General features: G+C 39.5%; 2 protein-coding genes across 8 annotated transcripts in view; both read right to left on the bottom strand.

Annotated features, from left to right (window-relative positions):
• Positions 1-1,435: 1,435 nt before the first annotated feature.
• Positions 1,436-3,927, bottom strand: CCDC89 (coiled-coil domain containing 89). The gene is given in 6 exon segments (XM_026854475.1): positions 1,436-1,855; positions 1,857-2,300; positions 2,302-2,521; positions 2,523-2,563; positions 2,565-2,653; positions 3,831-3,927. Coding segments are annotated over 6 exon segments (1,170 nt in total). The 3' UTR covers positions 1,436-1,576.
• A 1,950-nt stretch (positions 3,928-5,877) lies between these two features.
• Positions 5,878-17,268, bottom strand: part of SYTL2 (synaptotagmin like 2) — a 47,767-nt gene continuing 36,376 nt past the window's right edge. For 6 of the 7 annotated variants that reach the window (XM_026851181.1, XM_026851190.1, XM_026851202.1 and 3 more), the window contains 8 exons: positions 14,526-14,645; positions 13,364-13,533; positions 12,689-12,791; positions 12,106-12,276; positions 10,896-10,974; positions 9,899-9,998; positions 8,932-9,137; positions 5,878-7,926 (listed from right to left, as the gene is read on the bottom strand). In XM_026851181.1, coding sequence (XP_026706982.1) covers positions 7,781-7,926; positions 8,932-9,137; positions 9,899-9,998; positions 10,896-10,974; positions 12,106-12,276; positions 12,689-12,791; positions 13,364-13,533; positions 14,526-14,645 — 1,095 coding nt within the window. In that variant the 3' untranslated portion in view covers positions 5,878-7,780. The remainder of the gene's footprint in view (positions 7,927-8,931; positions 9,138-9,898; positions 9,999-10,895; positions 10,975-12,105; positions 12,277-12,688; positions 12,792-13,363; positions 13,534-14,525; positions 14,646-17,268) is intronic. The other variant, XM_026851212.1, reaches the window with a different exon arrangement.

Raw genomic sequence — 17,268 nt, 5'->3', positions numbered from 1 at the left:
GGGGGCTTTCCTGTCACCCCACAAGTAGGTGTCCCCTGCACAGATTTGGGCACCTGTTCTAGGCTCTCTTGCAGTCACAGAAGGAAAAACGGATCATCAGACTCACAGCCTACCCAGTTCCCCTCTGACCCCGGGCCTAGTTGGTAGCCTGGGGCAGCAGGTGTTCACACTGCAGCTGTTCACACACACATGCAGCATGGGCGTGCCCATGGGAAAAAGATGGGTGAAAAGTGAGAGGATGTGGTCCATAAATCTGGTGTGGAATGACACTTGTAGGAGCCAGGATCGAAAGGAAGGCTGTGGTTTGTCATGCAGTGGCACAGCAGTTCTTCCCACGTGGCTTTCTGCGGGTTCAGGGAGAAGTTCAGATGACAAGTCTGCTGACAGCTATTATTTAGAAAGCACATCTGGTTCAGTACATCCTTGAGATGAACCGGTTTCAAGCTGTAGGATCTTCTCGCCCTTTCTGTACACTTCTAAACACATGGCTCAACAGGTACCAAGTCTGATGCAGTGCTGCTGCTCCGTAGATGCTCAAGACTAAGAGCTACCCCAACAGCTAGCTAAAACGGTTAGTCCCCAATAAACACGTGGGAAAGAACTTGGAGAGCTCTCGAGGAAGCTGCCTACAGCCCAGGTGGGGGATAGCCTTTGGCCCATCCTGTTTTTTTTGTTGGAGTGTTAAAGAGCAGGAGCTGAAACTCAACAGACTAAAACTTCCTCGTTGGGTGGGAGAAAGGCTGGAGAGAGGTGGATGCCTTCGTATCTCCCAGTGCTGACAGGAAAGGGAAAGATTCCCTTGTCAGAAAATGCCAAACATACACCCTTTCCCTTTTGTGCATCATCACTATTTTCTCTACCTAGGAGACACCTAAACTAGCAGAACATCCAGGACCTCAACCTCTTCCAGACTGCTGAAGTCACCCAAAGACCTGACAATTTATTTTGAGCTGAACAGGGATATAGATAATGCTATGACATTAAATAAGACTAAACCAATTGTAGAAACTCCTAAGACTACTAGGCAACTATACACAGTCACCTGCTTAAGCATCAGGTGTTGTGTTCTGACCCATTAAGTTGCTGAATCATGACTGTTCACAACACAGACAGGGCAAGGTGAGATTTCTTTCTTGGAGCCTCCATGTTAACCTCTTACATGCCCAACTTCAAGGGAGAATCAAATGCAAAAGGTTAAGGGTTTGAGCTTTGGTCTGTCTTGGAAAATAATGTGATTTTAATTGTAAAAAAAATGAAAATGTACAATACAACTGAGATTAGGACCAAATAAACCAAATTCATATTTTACATTTTCCACCCTAATCTTTCATGTCACAGGTTTGACTAGTTCAACAATCTCCATTCAGATTTAACAGTGTAGAACTCTTACTTCTTCAAAAGCATAACAAAAAAGTAGACTACAGAACCATCCTTGTAGGATTTAAACTGGTAACTGCGGAGAAATCAGAAAATGGTCTCTGCCAAAAGAGGGTCTCGTGGAGAGGAACAAAATGCAGCGGTGTGTTACAGTAGAGGCAGGCACCTGCCAAGATGAGAACAGAGGAGGAAGATGCATTTACACAATAAAATGACGGAGTTTGGCATTCAGTGCTTTCTCTTTAGTCAGTAAATCCATGCTGTGCTTTCTGTAAGCATCGAACTGCAGCGAGAGCTCGCTGCATGCCTGCTTGCTGCTTTCGAGCTGTCGTTGGAGCTCTTGGACCTTCAGATCATTGTCTGCCGCTGCCACCTCGTTCACGAGGCACTTTCCTGCTCTCTGCCTGGCGTTTTCTGCAATCTCCAGCTTCCTCCCCAGTTGTTCAATTTTCTGTTGCTTATCTTGCAGAGCTTTGCCCCCTCTCCATGGCCAGGTTCTGGAGCCGCTCTTTCTCCTCATTTGTCCTCTCCAGCTTGGCCTGCAGCTTGCTGCCTTGAGCCCTCTGCTGACTTTCAGCGCCCTCCACCTGTGCAGCAGTTTGTTGGTGCTTCTCCTGGAGGTGTTGCAGCTCTTTTTTTAATGAATTGACTTCCCAGGCATAGGCGCTTGCTTGGAGACTCTGAGCTTCTAGCAGCTCCTTTTCCCGCTCCTGGGCTCTACGACTCTCATAAGCACATTTCTCCTGCAAGGAGTCCAACTGTTGCGAGAGCTTTCTGGCCTGGGCAGTGAGCTGGAGCACTTCAGCTTCCTTCTCCCTCACCGTCTGGCTGAAGAGCGCTTCGTTCTCCTGCCGCAGGCACTTGTTCTTCTCCCACAGCTGCATGTGCTGTTTCTTGTGTTCGTTCTTGAACTGGATCATTTTTTTCATGGTTATTGGCCAGATCCATGAAGCGCCCCTCCAGATGGTAAATCCGTTGGGTCAGGGTCTTCATTTTCACAGCGTCCTCTGCCCTCAGTTTCTCCAGCTCCACGTTGAGCTGCTCCAGGCTTCTGCAGCGTTTGTGTGCGTCGTCTGCTTTTTTCTCCAGTATACAGATAAGGTGATGCTGCTGTTCCAGGTGTGAATGCAGCAGAGCCTTCTCACTCCTCCTCAGGGCTCTCACAGAGTTCCTCCAGGCCTCTTGTCAGGATCCTCCATGTCTTTGCTTGTCTCTGGATCACTCGTGGGGTTGGCCATCACTGCCTGCCTCGCATCCTGAGCCACGGAGCCCCTGTCTTGCACAAAGATGAGTCAAAATGTCATAGCGACCATTTACCTTAGTGACACTCAGCATAATTAAACAGTACCCAATGGTTACGTGGCCAGAGCTGCGCTAAGCTGGTGGAGTTTCTCTGGGAATCCAGAGAAACCGGCGTGGGGGGACAGGACCTCCCACACAGCCGATGGCAGCCCCCAACCCACAGGGTACTGCAGCCCTCCTCACCTGCCTCACCCTGCTTCAGTCAGGAGGCTGGTGAGAAGGCTGCCAGGCTCCATGATGCAAAAGCAAAGAATGTAGGCTTAGTGTTTATGCAAGCCTATTCATTTGCTGATTACTAGCTTTGCTAATTATTCCTTCTCAAAGGGCTCTGTTGTTGTAGCTACAAGAAGTACTATTATATTTAGGTTAAAAGCTTGTAAGTGATAAAGCAGTAAATTCCTTAAGCAATCCTCTTCCTCTGCCTTTATTTTCTCCTCCAGATCTGGTATTATATATGCAAGTAAAACATGGTTACATCAAAATTCTAATTGATTTATAAGGTTTTAATGTTATATTGCTCATTTAAAATAACCAATTAGCCTTACACCATGCTTAGCAATTTATGAATGAGATCTATACAATGCTAATAATTACTGAATGCCCTGTGATACAAAGAATTTGTGCCTGTAGAAATGGTTCATCACTTGGGTTTTGACACTGATTTACTGGATTATTTTAGGCATGTAACTTTAGAAGTCTGGTTCCTCATGTAAAACTAAGGAAAATATTTACTATTACATTGGCACCAAATCATTACTGGTGCCTAATCATACACTATGCTACCCAGACATATGAAAAGTCAGCCTAAAACTCATCTATGAATTTTTCATTCAGATCCAGACCTGGAACTATACAGCATCTGAAACAGCATGCTGATGATCAGGTTCTGTGAATTCCAGGGCTTTGACTGGATGTAAAGACAGGGCTGTGGGAAGGAGTCAGCTTAAAGGAAGGATAAAAAAAATAACATACAGCAAAAAAGAATTTTTTTTACCTCCACCGTCCTGCACTCCCCTGCTACTGCTGCGACCTTGGATCCTGCCCACACATTTGGAAATAACAGAGGAGAGGGGGAAGGACTAAAAGTTTTAGGCCATCCAGTGGAAACGCAATGAAGAGTCAGGTTTAAGGGGAGAAAAATGTTTTCTTACCAGGTGTTTTCTTTCCCCAACCGTTTGCTGCCACTCCTGCTGCAGGTTTCTGTCTCCGTGGAGGTAAGAGGCTGAATCCAGTCACCCCAGAGCTCATGCCTTCATCCTGGCTGGCTGGAACTGGGCCAGCCCCATGAGAGCAGCTGAAAGAGCTGGGAGCGTTTCTTAGCAAACAAACACTGCTGGCACTCTCAAAACCACCCAGATTCGATAAAGGAATTTCCCCCAAGTCTGCAGAACTACTTCTCGGCTCGTGCCCTGCGTGTGCCAGAAGAGATCACCACAGCAGGCTCCAGCCTTCTCAGATCATACTGACAGCTCTACGGTAAGTAAAGACACGGCCCGTTCTCTAAAAACGTGCAACTTTTTCAGCAGTTAATGACAGATCTGTCAGCATAGGGAAGAGGAAAAAAAGTGCAGCTGGAAGGAAAAAGTTGGTGCAGGTTTTGATGACTTTGTTGGAAAAGGATATGATCAGAGGAGTGAGTGATGGGGGTAAAGGCGATGAAGCAAACAAGACAAGGAGGGGGCAGTCCCAGATCTTCCAAAATGGGTAAAATCAGAGTGATGGGGGTTGCCACACCAACTCAGGTTTGCAGGCTTACTTGCGGAAATGGGAGGTAGAAGGAAAAGGAGGTTTCTGGTCATAGAGCATGAAAGGATTGCTGGGGTGTTGGAGCCTGGTTTATAGGAAGTAAAGATGGTGTAATTTAGAGCACACACACATATATGTGCATACACATGTATGTGTGCCAAAAAGCGCCTCATTCCAGGCTAAAGCAAAAATAAACTCAAAGTGAAAGGGAAAGAAAAAAAAAAAGTGTTGCTTTTCCCATTTGTTTCTCTGGGACAAGGATGGATATAAAGACATTCTAGGATTACGGCTGCTTTGTCATAAAGGTCAACGGGAATTAAGAATCAAACCATAGCTATTAATTTTATCAAAGTGCTCCCTAGCTCATAACTAACTCTACACTTTTAAAGTTTTAGTTACGGATGACAAATCTTTCAACTGTAGTGCAAAGAAACTAATTTCTTGAAACTTTTTATTCTAATCAACTTCAAAAACTTGCATTTCTCTATCAGCATATTATCGATTTTAAACACACTACTGTAGTGACTATGAATTTGGTGGAAAGCTGTATTTATTAAGTGATCCACATTCAGAGGAATGTCAAAAAATACCAGTATTTTCTTTTTAAGTAGAAAAATTTGTGTGACTTCAGATATTTTAAATCCAGAATCCCTGCTGGTTTATGTGATTAGATGCAGCCATTACTTTCAAGCACCTTTTAATAAGTCAACATAATATCCTTTAGCAGGAGGCAAAATTGTTATGTTTCTACTCTGCAATTAGATGCTACAGCATGCATAGGGTAATCAAAGTACTTTTTCCACTGATGAAACAGCTTGGTTTGTAATCTTCCCTTCTACTGAAGCTCATCTCACCAAGACAGCTTTGATTTTTCTTCTGTATGACAATAGTAAAACAGTAAAAAGATTATAAGCACAGCTGCTGAAAAAAATCTTTAAAAGATCTATAGCTTGATGCAGTCTCCATGGCAGACTAACAATAACATTGACTTTAAAATACCTAACATTTTGAAGCACTACTATACTTTTCAGAGACACTGCTGTGTCTGTCTCTGATGATCTCCTGTGAATTTGGAAGGATAAGGAAGACTCACTTTCATGTGTGGTGACAACTATCCTTATAGGGTTTACCTGTAATTGTCTCCATTTTCTGCACATGCTGAAAAAAATGTATTAAAAAACAGGGAAGAGCACTGAACTTTTGTACTAAAGGGTCCATTTTTATTACTTGGCTAAGTTTCTTGTTTAATCTAGATGAGTACATAACACTGCTGTGTCATTACACTAAAGCACGGTGCACAAATAAATCTTACATTCATGTTCAGGTAGCTTTTAAAAATTTAAACTGAGTTTTTATCTATTTTCTGTAGTGGTACGCAGTGTCTGTCTCTAGAATGGTTCAAGAACAGTGAGACAGATGTTCTACATGACCAAAAGACAAGGAGACACACTATCACAAACCATTTATTTTATTTTGATGGCAGTCAAGTTTAGCTATCAAAATTCTGTACAGTATAGAACACAGCAGGTTACGTGACACTTGCCTGCACACTGAGAGCCTCAAGACCCCATCCCCAAAGCTATTTTGACATAGCGATGTATTTGAGTTTCATGGGAAACACCACAACAAAGACGTTAATCCTGTGAAGTGTTGACAGCAACCTACCTTGTCAGGTGAAAATGAGTTCATCTAGGCAGTGAATACGAGCAGGCTGGGTGCCTCTCTGCTTTCCCAGAATCACCACCCTTCCAGGAGCGGCTGATTACAAATACAGAAGCAAAGTAGCTCTGTGTCCCCTAAGTACAGATGCATTTTTCTGAAGTGTCACATGCACATTGTTCCCTAGTTTAAGACTGTTTTGTATCTACCTGGCAAACAGGAATCTGTAGCAGTCACCCATCTCATCCAAAACACCTGAAGCAGCAAGAGATCAAGACTGACAATGACTTTTGGCATTTGTAAACTCCACAGCCTGCCTCACTGATGAAATTGGGTTCCCTGGCAGGTTGAATAGCACCTTTCTTTTTTTCCAATTCATAATGTGTAATAAATACCAAGTAGCATTTAAAATTTCTATAATTAAATTAAACGGTTGAGTTGGAGCTGTGGGAAGCTTGCTTCTCCTCTCTACTCCGAGGTGCAAGATGTCACCAGCTCTTAGACCTACACAGCTGGAGCAAAGAAATGTGCATTTATTTTCAGAAATGTTTTTTCTCTCCATTTCGTTATATTGCATGCTGAATTGCTAACATAAAACACTGGATTTTAATAAACACTAATCCCTATTTAGATTTAATAGGCTGCTTTTACTTAAAAAAAGTAATACACTTCGTATTTTTATGCATTTACCTGTCTTTAGTAGCATGCATTTCTACAAGTTACAAATTCCAGCCTTATTTCCTACGCTGCAAAGCTATCTAAAGCAAGACCACCATAATCCCTCCTAATGGTGGCGCTCAAGCACAGATAAATTACTTTTTGAAAAAAAAAAACAAAACAAAACAAAAAACCTAATGGTTACAGACACAGACGAGTACACTTTACAGAATAAATACCCAACATACTTGTCAGCACTAAAATGGGCAGGTTTAGATCCTTTAGAGTAACATTTGAATAAAAAAAAAAGTTTCATCTCTACACCTTCAGCATTTAAGAGTAAGGACTGTATACTAGCAAGACATTAACACATAGATAAGCAAAATTTTTTATAACCCTGAATTTTTATAGTACATTGGAACTAACAGTCCTCTGGACCCTGCAGAACAGAACAAACACCGACAGTACCACTTCATGTAATGCTTCTTTCATGTCCTAGAAGTGTACAACTACAAATAAAGGGACTTTAAAAAAAACCCTCTTCATGCACATATTTCTCACTGGAGAGATCCAACACAACATAATGAGGATACAAACACATACTAATGAACACAAACAAAATATAGCCTGTTGCTGTCTTGTTAATAACACTTAATGAACAACAGAAGTGTGCAGAAAGAGTTGAGCTGCTCTTTATTTTTGCTAGTAATTCAGATTATTTAAGGGATCAGCAACGCTTCAGCTAGGCAACACCAGCATCCAGGTATCACAGCTACCTCTACCACTGAATTCTGAGTGCCTTCCTTCCTGAAGTCATTTTTAGTGATTAAGAAATTAAAGAATCCCTTAAACTTATGTAATAATCTGCAGGCAGAAGTTTAATTAGAAATACCAAGTGACATTTGACAGCACAAAACCAGAACAGCAATGGAGCAGAGACTTTCAAAAGAGCTATTATGTTCTTCTTCCAAGTTTCACTACCACACATTTAATTTCATTCCCACAGTTTATTTTTGACACTAGCAATTAAAGAGCCACCTTATTTTGTCAATTTTGCAACCATTAGCATCCTGAGAGGTAGCGTATCTTCTATCCAGGTGTTCGGCGAGTTTATCATCTTCTCCCAAAGAGCAGTTTCATCTGAAGTAGAATCCATCCAGTCTACTATAGTCCCATAGCTTTTCCCTAGAAAAAATGTTAGTTTTAAGAGAAACATTACTTAATATGCTGCAGAGTTGAGAGCAGACAATCAAATCTGCCCATCTTCCAAAACAGTTGCACCTCCTCAGGTAGCTGACCTAGTACTTCGAAGATCCCGTTCTGCATCTTTACACTTGAACAATTTTGTCAAATATAATTGACAACAGTTTCACATGGAAACTTTGTCATCTTTCTCCAGGTTTTTTTTCCTTGTTATCCTTTGTCTTTTTGTCACAATCCCAAGGAGAAAGATATACTGGGGATTAACATCTGAGACAGTTCAAGAATAAAACAGAACACTGGTGTGGCCCAATCTAGGGCACTCTAAAATTCAAATTGAGACTTACTATCCAAATTTGTATTTTAGGCTATTTTCATGAACCATCCAATAAGTTAATTTGGGGAAAAGTGTTTTTATTGTATTTGCTTGAAAAGACTCCAAACACATCCTCCCCTCAGAGGAGACAGGAGAAGGTAAGGGACAAATATAGTAAGGAAAACATACAATGTTTCTAGCTGCACATCTTATATTGCCCTTATGCTAAAAAACTCGTTTGCATTTATAAGTTTTCCTAGCCATTATCTTCAGTTCTTATCATGCATTCCTGATCTATCTTTTTATCTCCACCCAATACTGTCTTCACACCACATGCCTAGTTTTTGCATGTGTAAGTTTGTAAAACGTTATCAAGATTTTAGGTGCAGGAGTAGCATATTCTTATACTTCAAACAGTACCAGGTACAATGTATGGCCAGACAAAGGTTTATTTCTAATATTTCTCCTTACTTGCCAGTCATCCTAACCCTGGTAATACTGCTGTTATTTACATTTCATGGTCTGTGCTGAAGAATAGGTAAGTTATTAATGAAACTCCAGTAAATAACTGAAAGGTTGCTCAGTGATCACTGAAAAAAGAGAAGAAATGGAAGAGGAAAAAAGGTAAGACTGTATTTTTTAAATTAAGGATTAATGTGTTAATTGTCCAGTACCTGTTCCAAGGCCTATCCTGAGACCTCCTAAAAAGTGGTTGGCTAGTTTGTTGTGATCCCAGACTGTGAGTTCTATGCATGCTTCTTTCAAATCTTCTGGTCTAAAGCCATCATAGACCATGGTGTGGTTGAATACTGGGTTTGTAGTTTTTGCCACTGTTCTTGTCTTCTGGCGACTTTTTCTGCTAGTATCTGGAAGAATGGTACTTCAGGGAAAAAAAAAAAAGCATTGTCAGTTTGCACTTGCACAGCATAGCCTGCATTAAACATACTGAATAGACAAAAAATGCTGATTAAACACTGTCCGTTGCTTGTTAGAATGTGACTGAAGAGAAGATACTTTAGCATCATGAAGTCAAAGGTCATATTCTCAGTCTCCTCCAAGAAATACTGGCGGCATGTACCCACCCTTGTGCTTCAGAGGATAGAAGGGAAGGAGAACTCGGGTGGGGAAGAAGCACAAGTGAGTTTATTTGCTGTATTATCACTGATGGCGCTGAAACCTTTTTGTTGCTGCCAGAGATTTCCCAACCATCTTGTTATTCTTGTCTCTTCATGTTTTTAGTCTGTATGTAGAAAGGAAGGAGGAAGAAATACAACTGTGCTCCTCACTTCTGTCTCCTCCCACGATTTGCTAAGCTAAACCATACTCTTGCACAAACAAACTTTGTTTAAATGCAAACAAGAGCAGACACAATTTTGACTAGGCCTTCCACCAAGTAACTGAGCAAAATGAGAGAGTAGTGATTACACAGGAAGTTTTCCCAATACTTTTACTTGGTGGTATATACTTAGCAGCTTGAAGGTGTAAGCCCCCCAGCAGGACAATTTGCATTACAATAAAGGAGAATCAGAAAGTAATTAGCTGTTTTCTACTTTGAATTTAGAAACATTAAGATAAGGTTAGGAAGCACATCAGTAGCATTATTAGGCCACCACGTTTGATGACTTCAACTACAGTTCTTACCACTTAATAAAAGAGTTGAGCCTGTTGCCTCTCAGAAGAGGAAGGTCATGGCATTCCTTCACCCAGATGTGGACCTCACCAGTAGGTAGAGTCTTCTTTCCTGTAAAAATAAAATGAAACATCTGATTGAGCCTTACCAATCCCTTTTACGGGTCATTTCTATGATGCAGCAGTTCCTGCCCAGTTGTAGAGACAATATTCAGCCTAGACTCTCATTGTCATACATCTTAATTCAACATTCCTCTCTGTACTCTTGAAGCTGCAGTCTTCACCCCAAAGTGTGGCAAGATCACATCACGTCTGTATTCTTACAATCACATTTTTTCTGTTACAACTAAACAAATACTTCTTTCTTCTCTTTCCAAGCTTCCTAGATAAAGAGATTAACTTGTCTTCAGTCTACGTGATGTTAGCATTTATTGCCACTTGTACTTTCAAATAAGCTCTTTTGTGCTCTTAATATATTTGATTTTTATTGGCTGGATTAAAGACCCAACTTCACTGTCCGACCAGCCAGTATAAGTTGCCAGACAAGATTAAACCAAACAAATTGTGCTGCATTCTAAGTACTTATTGCTGTTTTCTGTTTCTAATATTGCTTGAATTTAGTATGTTGTCATTGCTTATTTAGCAAATCACAGCACCTGCCTGATGATTTATAATCTCTAAAATCATTAGCAAGAAACAGAATTTTGTTACACACAGACTGCATTAAACATCTAAGATTATATAGCAATGAGATAATTTCTTCTGTAGTACCATTAAAAACAACAAAAGATCCTAAAGTGATCTTTGAATCCTAAACTCAATTCATTACCACGGTGATTTTGTCCTCTAGAAAAAAAAAAAAAAATCTACTGTTATGTTAAAGCAAGACGTCTGAATTAGCTGAAAAACATTTTAAAAAAATTGGAGTTGGTTACCTCCACCCCCCCTTAAAAAAAAAAGAACAAAACCCCCAAGGCCCAACAAACCCAAACAAAGAAGCAATCCATACCTCCGACAGGGTGTGGGACATACTGGAGAGCTAGTTTCATCTCCCCTCTGTTTTCTAGGTTAAGAACCATTGTCGAAGTCTGAAATTTAAGAAAAACCCCACAAATCTCAAACCTTGCAGTTCATACACAGAATTTACCAAAGTTTTTCACTGGAAGAAGCTTGACTTCTACATGAGGCTTTTTTTTTTTTCCCTTGTTTCCTTATCCATTAAGTCTTCCATCAGTTTACAGGACATGAGATTTTAGGGTATGTTTCACCACTCGACAGTGCCTCAGATACATAGCACTTCCACTACAGCAGAAAACAAGACCCAGGAGAGGCCAAAAGGCATCGAGGGTGCATCTTTTCCACTGCTGCACACTTATTTAAAACAAGAACGCATACTCTTTCATTCAGGAAACTTACTCTTTGCGCAACAAAATGTACACTTTTATAAACTTATTTCTATAGGAATGTTTTCTCTCATTTAATACAATCTAAAAATTAGCCTCAAGAAGAGTTATCTTACAAAAAGGTGGAAGAATATGTCACTTCTTCAAAGAGTCATGGACCTTCTGTAGATGGAACATAGCACCCGGTAATATTTGGTTACATTTATCTACCCGGAGCTGTTTTAAAGTCAGTCGAATTAAACTAAAGACTACCATGACATTCCTGTTTTGTTCTACAAATTACTGAATTTTGGATTGAGCTAATTTTGGATTCAACTAGTGGAGTAAACTCAAGGAAAAAAAGAAAGAGAAAAAGACGACAGAAGAAACCAGAACCTTTGGCAGTGGCTTAGCTAAAAGTTTAGATTTTGGCAGAAACCCATTAACAAACAAGAGGCACGCAGACATGGAAGTCATCATTACATCTGGTATTAAAATGACACTGCACTTGCTCCATATTCACAGGAGGTTTGCTTCATGTTCAGTGAACAAGTGCCTTCAGGGATCTGTTACAGCAACGTGACTATAAGTGAAAGATACCTTGAAATTCCTACTCCATAGACTATCAGAAAGTTTTTCCTACTATAATAGCTAGCTACTTACTGGACTAATAGAAACCTCAGAACTGTATGTTCCATTTACCAGTGAAGGGGTATTTATGATTATAACCAACAAAAACCACAGAACACACAAGACCAGGCCTAAATAAATGACAACTTGGTTTTGCACTTACACAGTGCAGCTACAACAGCAGCTAATCCACCCTTAGTAACCTACCCTTGGCTTGAGTGGAAACCAGTTGATCTGCTTGTTGGATTTATCATTCCAGTCCCAAGTTCCTAAATCCAGCTCCACTTCACCAAGGAAGCTATTCCTCCCAAAGGTATCATTATGCCAGACAGAGATATTAAGGCTTTGGTTCTTTAGGAGATCCTTCTCAATTTTATACTGCCAGGAGGAAGAAATGAGGAAAAAAAAAATTAAAACAAACTGTATTTTTGTCAATGCTGTGTCTAGAAAGGCTAGAAAAAAATGTGTCTGGGTTTATACATCTTTAACTGTTCACTTCTTCCATTTCAGAACAAAACTCTTCACGTTTTATTTCTTATTTCAAACATCTTACACTCATATTTAGCTTGTGTTTGTTTGCAAGAAGTATACAACAATCAGTGTTCTCAATCCCATATCCAGAGTACACTGAGGAGTAACCTATCGATGGAAGGACATGGGTACTTCTACAGACCAATCCATCTCATCCATGATGCTCCGAGAGCATCTAGACCTGTGCCTAGAAGTTAAGGTTCCTCGTACTTCATGCATGCATGCAGTAATTCGAATCTAGTAATAGTTTGATAAATACCCGCAGTATTTCATTATAGACTGGATTAAAGGTTTTCTTTTTGACAGAAGTCTTCCGTTTGCCCAGCTTATATTTCTCTGGAAGCAGGTAGGTCTTTACATACCTAAAATTTAGACAGTCTTGTTAGAAGAACAAAAACCCCACTCTTTCCAACTTCCCTTTCCAAAATACACAAGTATTTCCTTACAAAGTAAAAGAAATCCACTTAACTAGCCATTACGTTGTTCAGCTTGTTACATGTAAGAAATGGAACAGCAGTGGTGAACTATAACAATAGTTTCCAAAGTGGAATATTAACTTCCTTCTACCAAGGCAAAATCTGTTGAAACGTCTCCTCAACAAATAACACACAGGATATTTAACTATAGTATGCCTAGATATCATAATTATAGGCTCTAATCCTACTGAAAATTTATCAAAGCAGGATTTAGCATCTGGAAAGTTGAATTTTAAAAGAGAATTTCATATTCTTAGAAGTTTGAGCTTCCCATGTTAATATATGTACAATTTACAGTGGCAATTTATATTCAGTTCAGAGTGGAAAAACATGTAAGGCATCTTATAGCCTCTTTTTCCATTTACTGGTTTATAGAGACAGGAAAAAAGCATCAGTTCTCATTTTCACATTAAAAGAGAAACTTCCATTAGGAGATAAAATATATTCTCTGTACTTACGGGTCTGAACGCTGTCGCTTAACATCTGCCACTGCCAAGTCTTTACATTGGCAAATAAAAATGTGGAGCTCATTCAGCTGCTCTACGTAATCAATAGCAAACTGAATGTTCCCCTTCACATCCACATTGCCGAAGTCTGCGCTATAGATGCTCATCAGACTTCCGCTCACCTGTATCATACAAGAGGAGAAAAATTTTGCAGGCATTGAATTTCACCAGATATTTCAAGATCAGGGTAGAAGCTATGTTTAGAATTCAGACAGTAAAGGAATCAACTGTGTCCATTTAGATGTAATAACAAAATGTAATGGACACTGATATACAAGCTTCTGAGCAAGCAGATTAACAGAAGAAAGTTAATTGTAAATCAGAGGTGTTAGGCCAAGCTTTCTACAAAAAAATATGAATGTGTTTATTGCATTGAGATGGAAGAAATAAAATGATAGGATACTGTAGACTGGAGATTGACTGTAATCAGATCCTTGAAATATTATATCTCTCTTCAGCTGACCACCCTTGCAGAAAGCAGAGCCTAAGGGTTTAGGACAACAGGCCTTCTGAAAATACCAACAAAATGATTAGTGATAAAGTCTATATGGCTGAATTCTGTACCTAAATAAAACACTGAAAATTAAACACTACTTATGTAGAAAGAGAAGGATGTACAATTTTGAAATCTCAATATCCTTCCCCAAAATTCTACTTCTCCCTATAAAGTCCACATAACCTCCTGACTTTGGGTTAGCTGGTTCACTGATTTAATTACACACACCACATACCAATATTGTCTCTTGCTTTCACTTATTTCTCCCCACTTTCTCCTTTTCTAAATGTTTGTTCTATATAAATTATCCCCCACTTTCAGCTACAAATGTAAGTTCTTAGGGTAAAAGCCACCTCTCTGTTCAGTGTTTATAGAGTATGCTGTGCACTGGAGTCCTGAACAGGCTCTGATATATTGCTAGAAAACAAAGAAAAAAAAAAGTGAAATAGATTTTATTTGGTATAGGTAATTCCATGCAAGGGTTCACGTAACAGAGAGGGAAGGAAGGAGACAGATGCCAAGGAAAGAAAAGCAAAAGGAATGAGAAGGGAGACAAAACAATACTGAAGAGATTAGCAATAGCAAAGAGCCATTACAACAAAGCTTTGGTTTACATACAGAGGATAAGGAGGCCATGCCAGAAGAGCCGCTAAGATTGGTTAGAGAGCTGGGACTCTTCTTGATTCTGCCAAGGGAGTAACTGCTTTCTGATGCTGTATCTGTCTCTCTGTCATCACTCTACAAAAACATCACAGAAAAAAAGCCTGTGTAGGTTCTTTATAATCACAAGGAACATTAAAAAAAAGCAAACAATTTTAATGCAGATTTAGACTCAGTGAAAACCTGAATTTAAATCTCCTTGTAGTGCAACATGACTAATTAGTATTTCTTGAATTAGGTCATGCACTTAAAAATTTAAAAGGGAATTTTTCTGATGGAAAACCTACACTGAAAATTTTCTGAAGTAGTAATGGAACTGGCTTTTTATTTTTTTGGTTTTAAATCTTAAATAGCAATGAAAAAAAGAACTTTACTGGGGCAATTAAACTCAATTTCCCTACTTCACTACCTCATGCATAAACATATTCAAGTGATAACGCTCAGGTCTCTTACCAGTCTCTTTCTGTTCTATAGCAAATCCTATCAATTCTGTGCCCTCTACCTTGAAGGCAGCTAGCTGGAAGGTAACATGCACAGTAGAACAGCACCGGATACAAGTGAATGGCTCTTTCAAAAAGTCTTTCTTGCAAGAGGGTAAGCAGGGCCCTGCTTTTCCATCAGGGAACTACAGTTTTGGTTTACTTGGTCATTATCAGGTTATGTGCTTACAACCCTGTTCTGTCTCAATGCTATCACTGTTCCTACATGTGCCTCAGCATCTTCCTCTGCCAGCTGTTACAGAACATGCTATGTTCCATCCATGAACAATTTACAAGGCTCCCCCTGATCCTTTATACAGTTTTGAACTGCTGTCACAGATCTTCTACTAACAGATGCAAGATTAGTAAACAACCATTTCTATACACATTAAGAAGATGAATATTTACAGAAATAAATAACATATAAGCATTCTGAGTTAAGTCTTTATAAAGATCTGTTGATTGTATAATAGCTTTTCTGGCTGTCTTTACTGATGAGTAAAAGCAGGCCAGGTTTGATCCCCAGTTCAGAGGCCAAAGGTAAGGACTGACTAATGTCCACCCTACCTAAGGCAAGGCTCCTCAAGGGAAAAATTGTTTTGGAGAGCACTGTTTGGGACTGTCTTAAACGCAGGGAGTGAAGGAATAGTTAAGCAGTGTGGATAATCAGTCCTGTTACATGAACTCTTTGAAAGACAGGAATATCCTAAGCCCTCTTATAGTGGAAGGATACATTGCTTCCCTAAGACCATTTTAGCTGCTGTCCACAGAGCGGATCAGCAGGAGAGGTACAGGACTTGAACCCAGTTCTGCTGACTTTCAACCCTGTTCTTAAATTTACTCAGCAAAGCCTGTTCTCTGGCTGGGAACAATCAAAGCTCTTCTCGTGAAGATTTGTGGAATGTCTGGAAGTTCAGAGACAAGGAATTAAGCACTGGGTGACTACATGTTTCCAGAACATAGTACAGATATGATTTTTTTTTCTTAAAAGTTAATTCCAAATATTAAATAAGGATATTGTTATTATTCACAAGTAGAGAACCCTTAAACTTTTAGGCTGTTATATCTTTTAAGTAGAAGGAAAAGACACTGGTACTTTAAGATATATTTCTTCATATTTCTTCTTTAATTAGAAAGTATGTTATTATCAGAATTCGGTATTTTTAATTCCAGAACTGAAGCAGCACATAGAAATAAGTGTTCATACTATCATGACTACATGGTGTCTGCAATACTTATTTTTACCTGTTATTTCTACCAGATTTACATTATTTGTTTGTTAGTTTCATGCTTTGTATTGACCAGATGGTACTGCAGTGATAATAAACTCCAAGGCAGAACAAGCCCATGGTATACATACGTGCTATTTTTATAAGATATACACTTTTTATATATGCCTATGTCTTATAATAAAACCTGTGCTGTGAACTTCATAACTCAAAACAGTACTAGGACTAATCACAATTTTAAAAATAAATTTTGGGGGCAGAATAAACAGACTTGGGTGCTGAAAATTTCTTATGGTATCAATATGAACCACCCCCAAACCCCCTCTATGTGACCAGACTTCTTATAGTCCTTGGACTTTCAAGTGTTTGTCAGACTGTTTCATTCAAAGCTCATGAGTAAGCTTTTTAACTGGCTTCTTACAGAGGCTGCAACTGGTTGTTTTTAGATGCCTAGATACCAAACAAGTCTGAAATGAGTATCCCACCTCTAATACTTTGAGATACTAATGTTTTCATCCCTCCATGGTGCAACACTAACAGAAAACTTTCTTCTGCATTCTTCTCAGAAGGGGCATTAGGATGGTGAAGTTTTAGAGAAGCTTTAGTTACAGGTGTAATTCATAGACATGAAATGGTTTTAAGTTCTGCACTTAAGGTAAGATTAATCAAACCTGTATGAGCACATTTTGTTTATTTCAGACTTTAGGAGGGCATAGGCTAAGACAGGGCACAGCATAATCCTGATTCTGGCCCTTCAGTACTTTTAGGCATGTGTTTTTAGAAAAATAATCAAAAATACTGATGTTTATGCTGCACTTACAGTGATAAGGGCTGGGGTAAGCAGCAGTTCCTCATTTTATAGCACAGACACAGGTGGTTTTGTGATATTTATGCCCCAAATTCCCAAGTTGCATTCAAGCCTGTGTCCACTAATACACATCCCTCATTTAACAGGACTCAGGTGTTTCTACCACCATTTGCTAACAGCTTCTC

The sequence above is a fragment of the Athene cunicularia genome (assembly GCF_003259725.1).
Source record: "Athene cunicularia isolate RWA chromosome 1 unlocalized genomic scaffold, athCun1 chr1_part1, whole genome shotgun sequence".
NCBI classification, from domain to species: Eukaryota; Metazoa; Chordata; class Aves; order Strigiformes; family Strigidae; genus Athene; species Athene cunicularia.
This window is presented reverse-complemented; position numbering and strand designations above follow the sequence as displayed.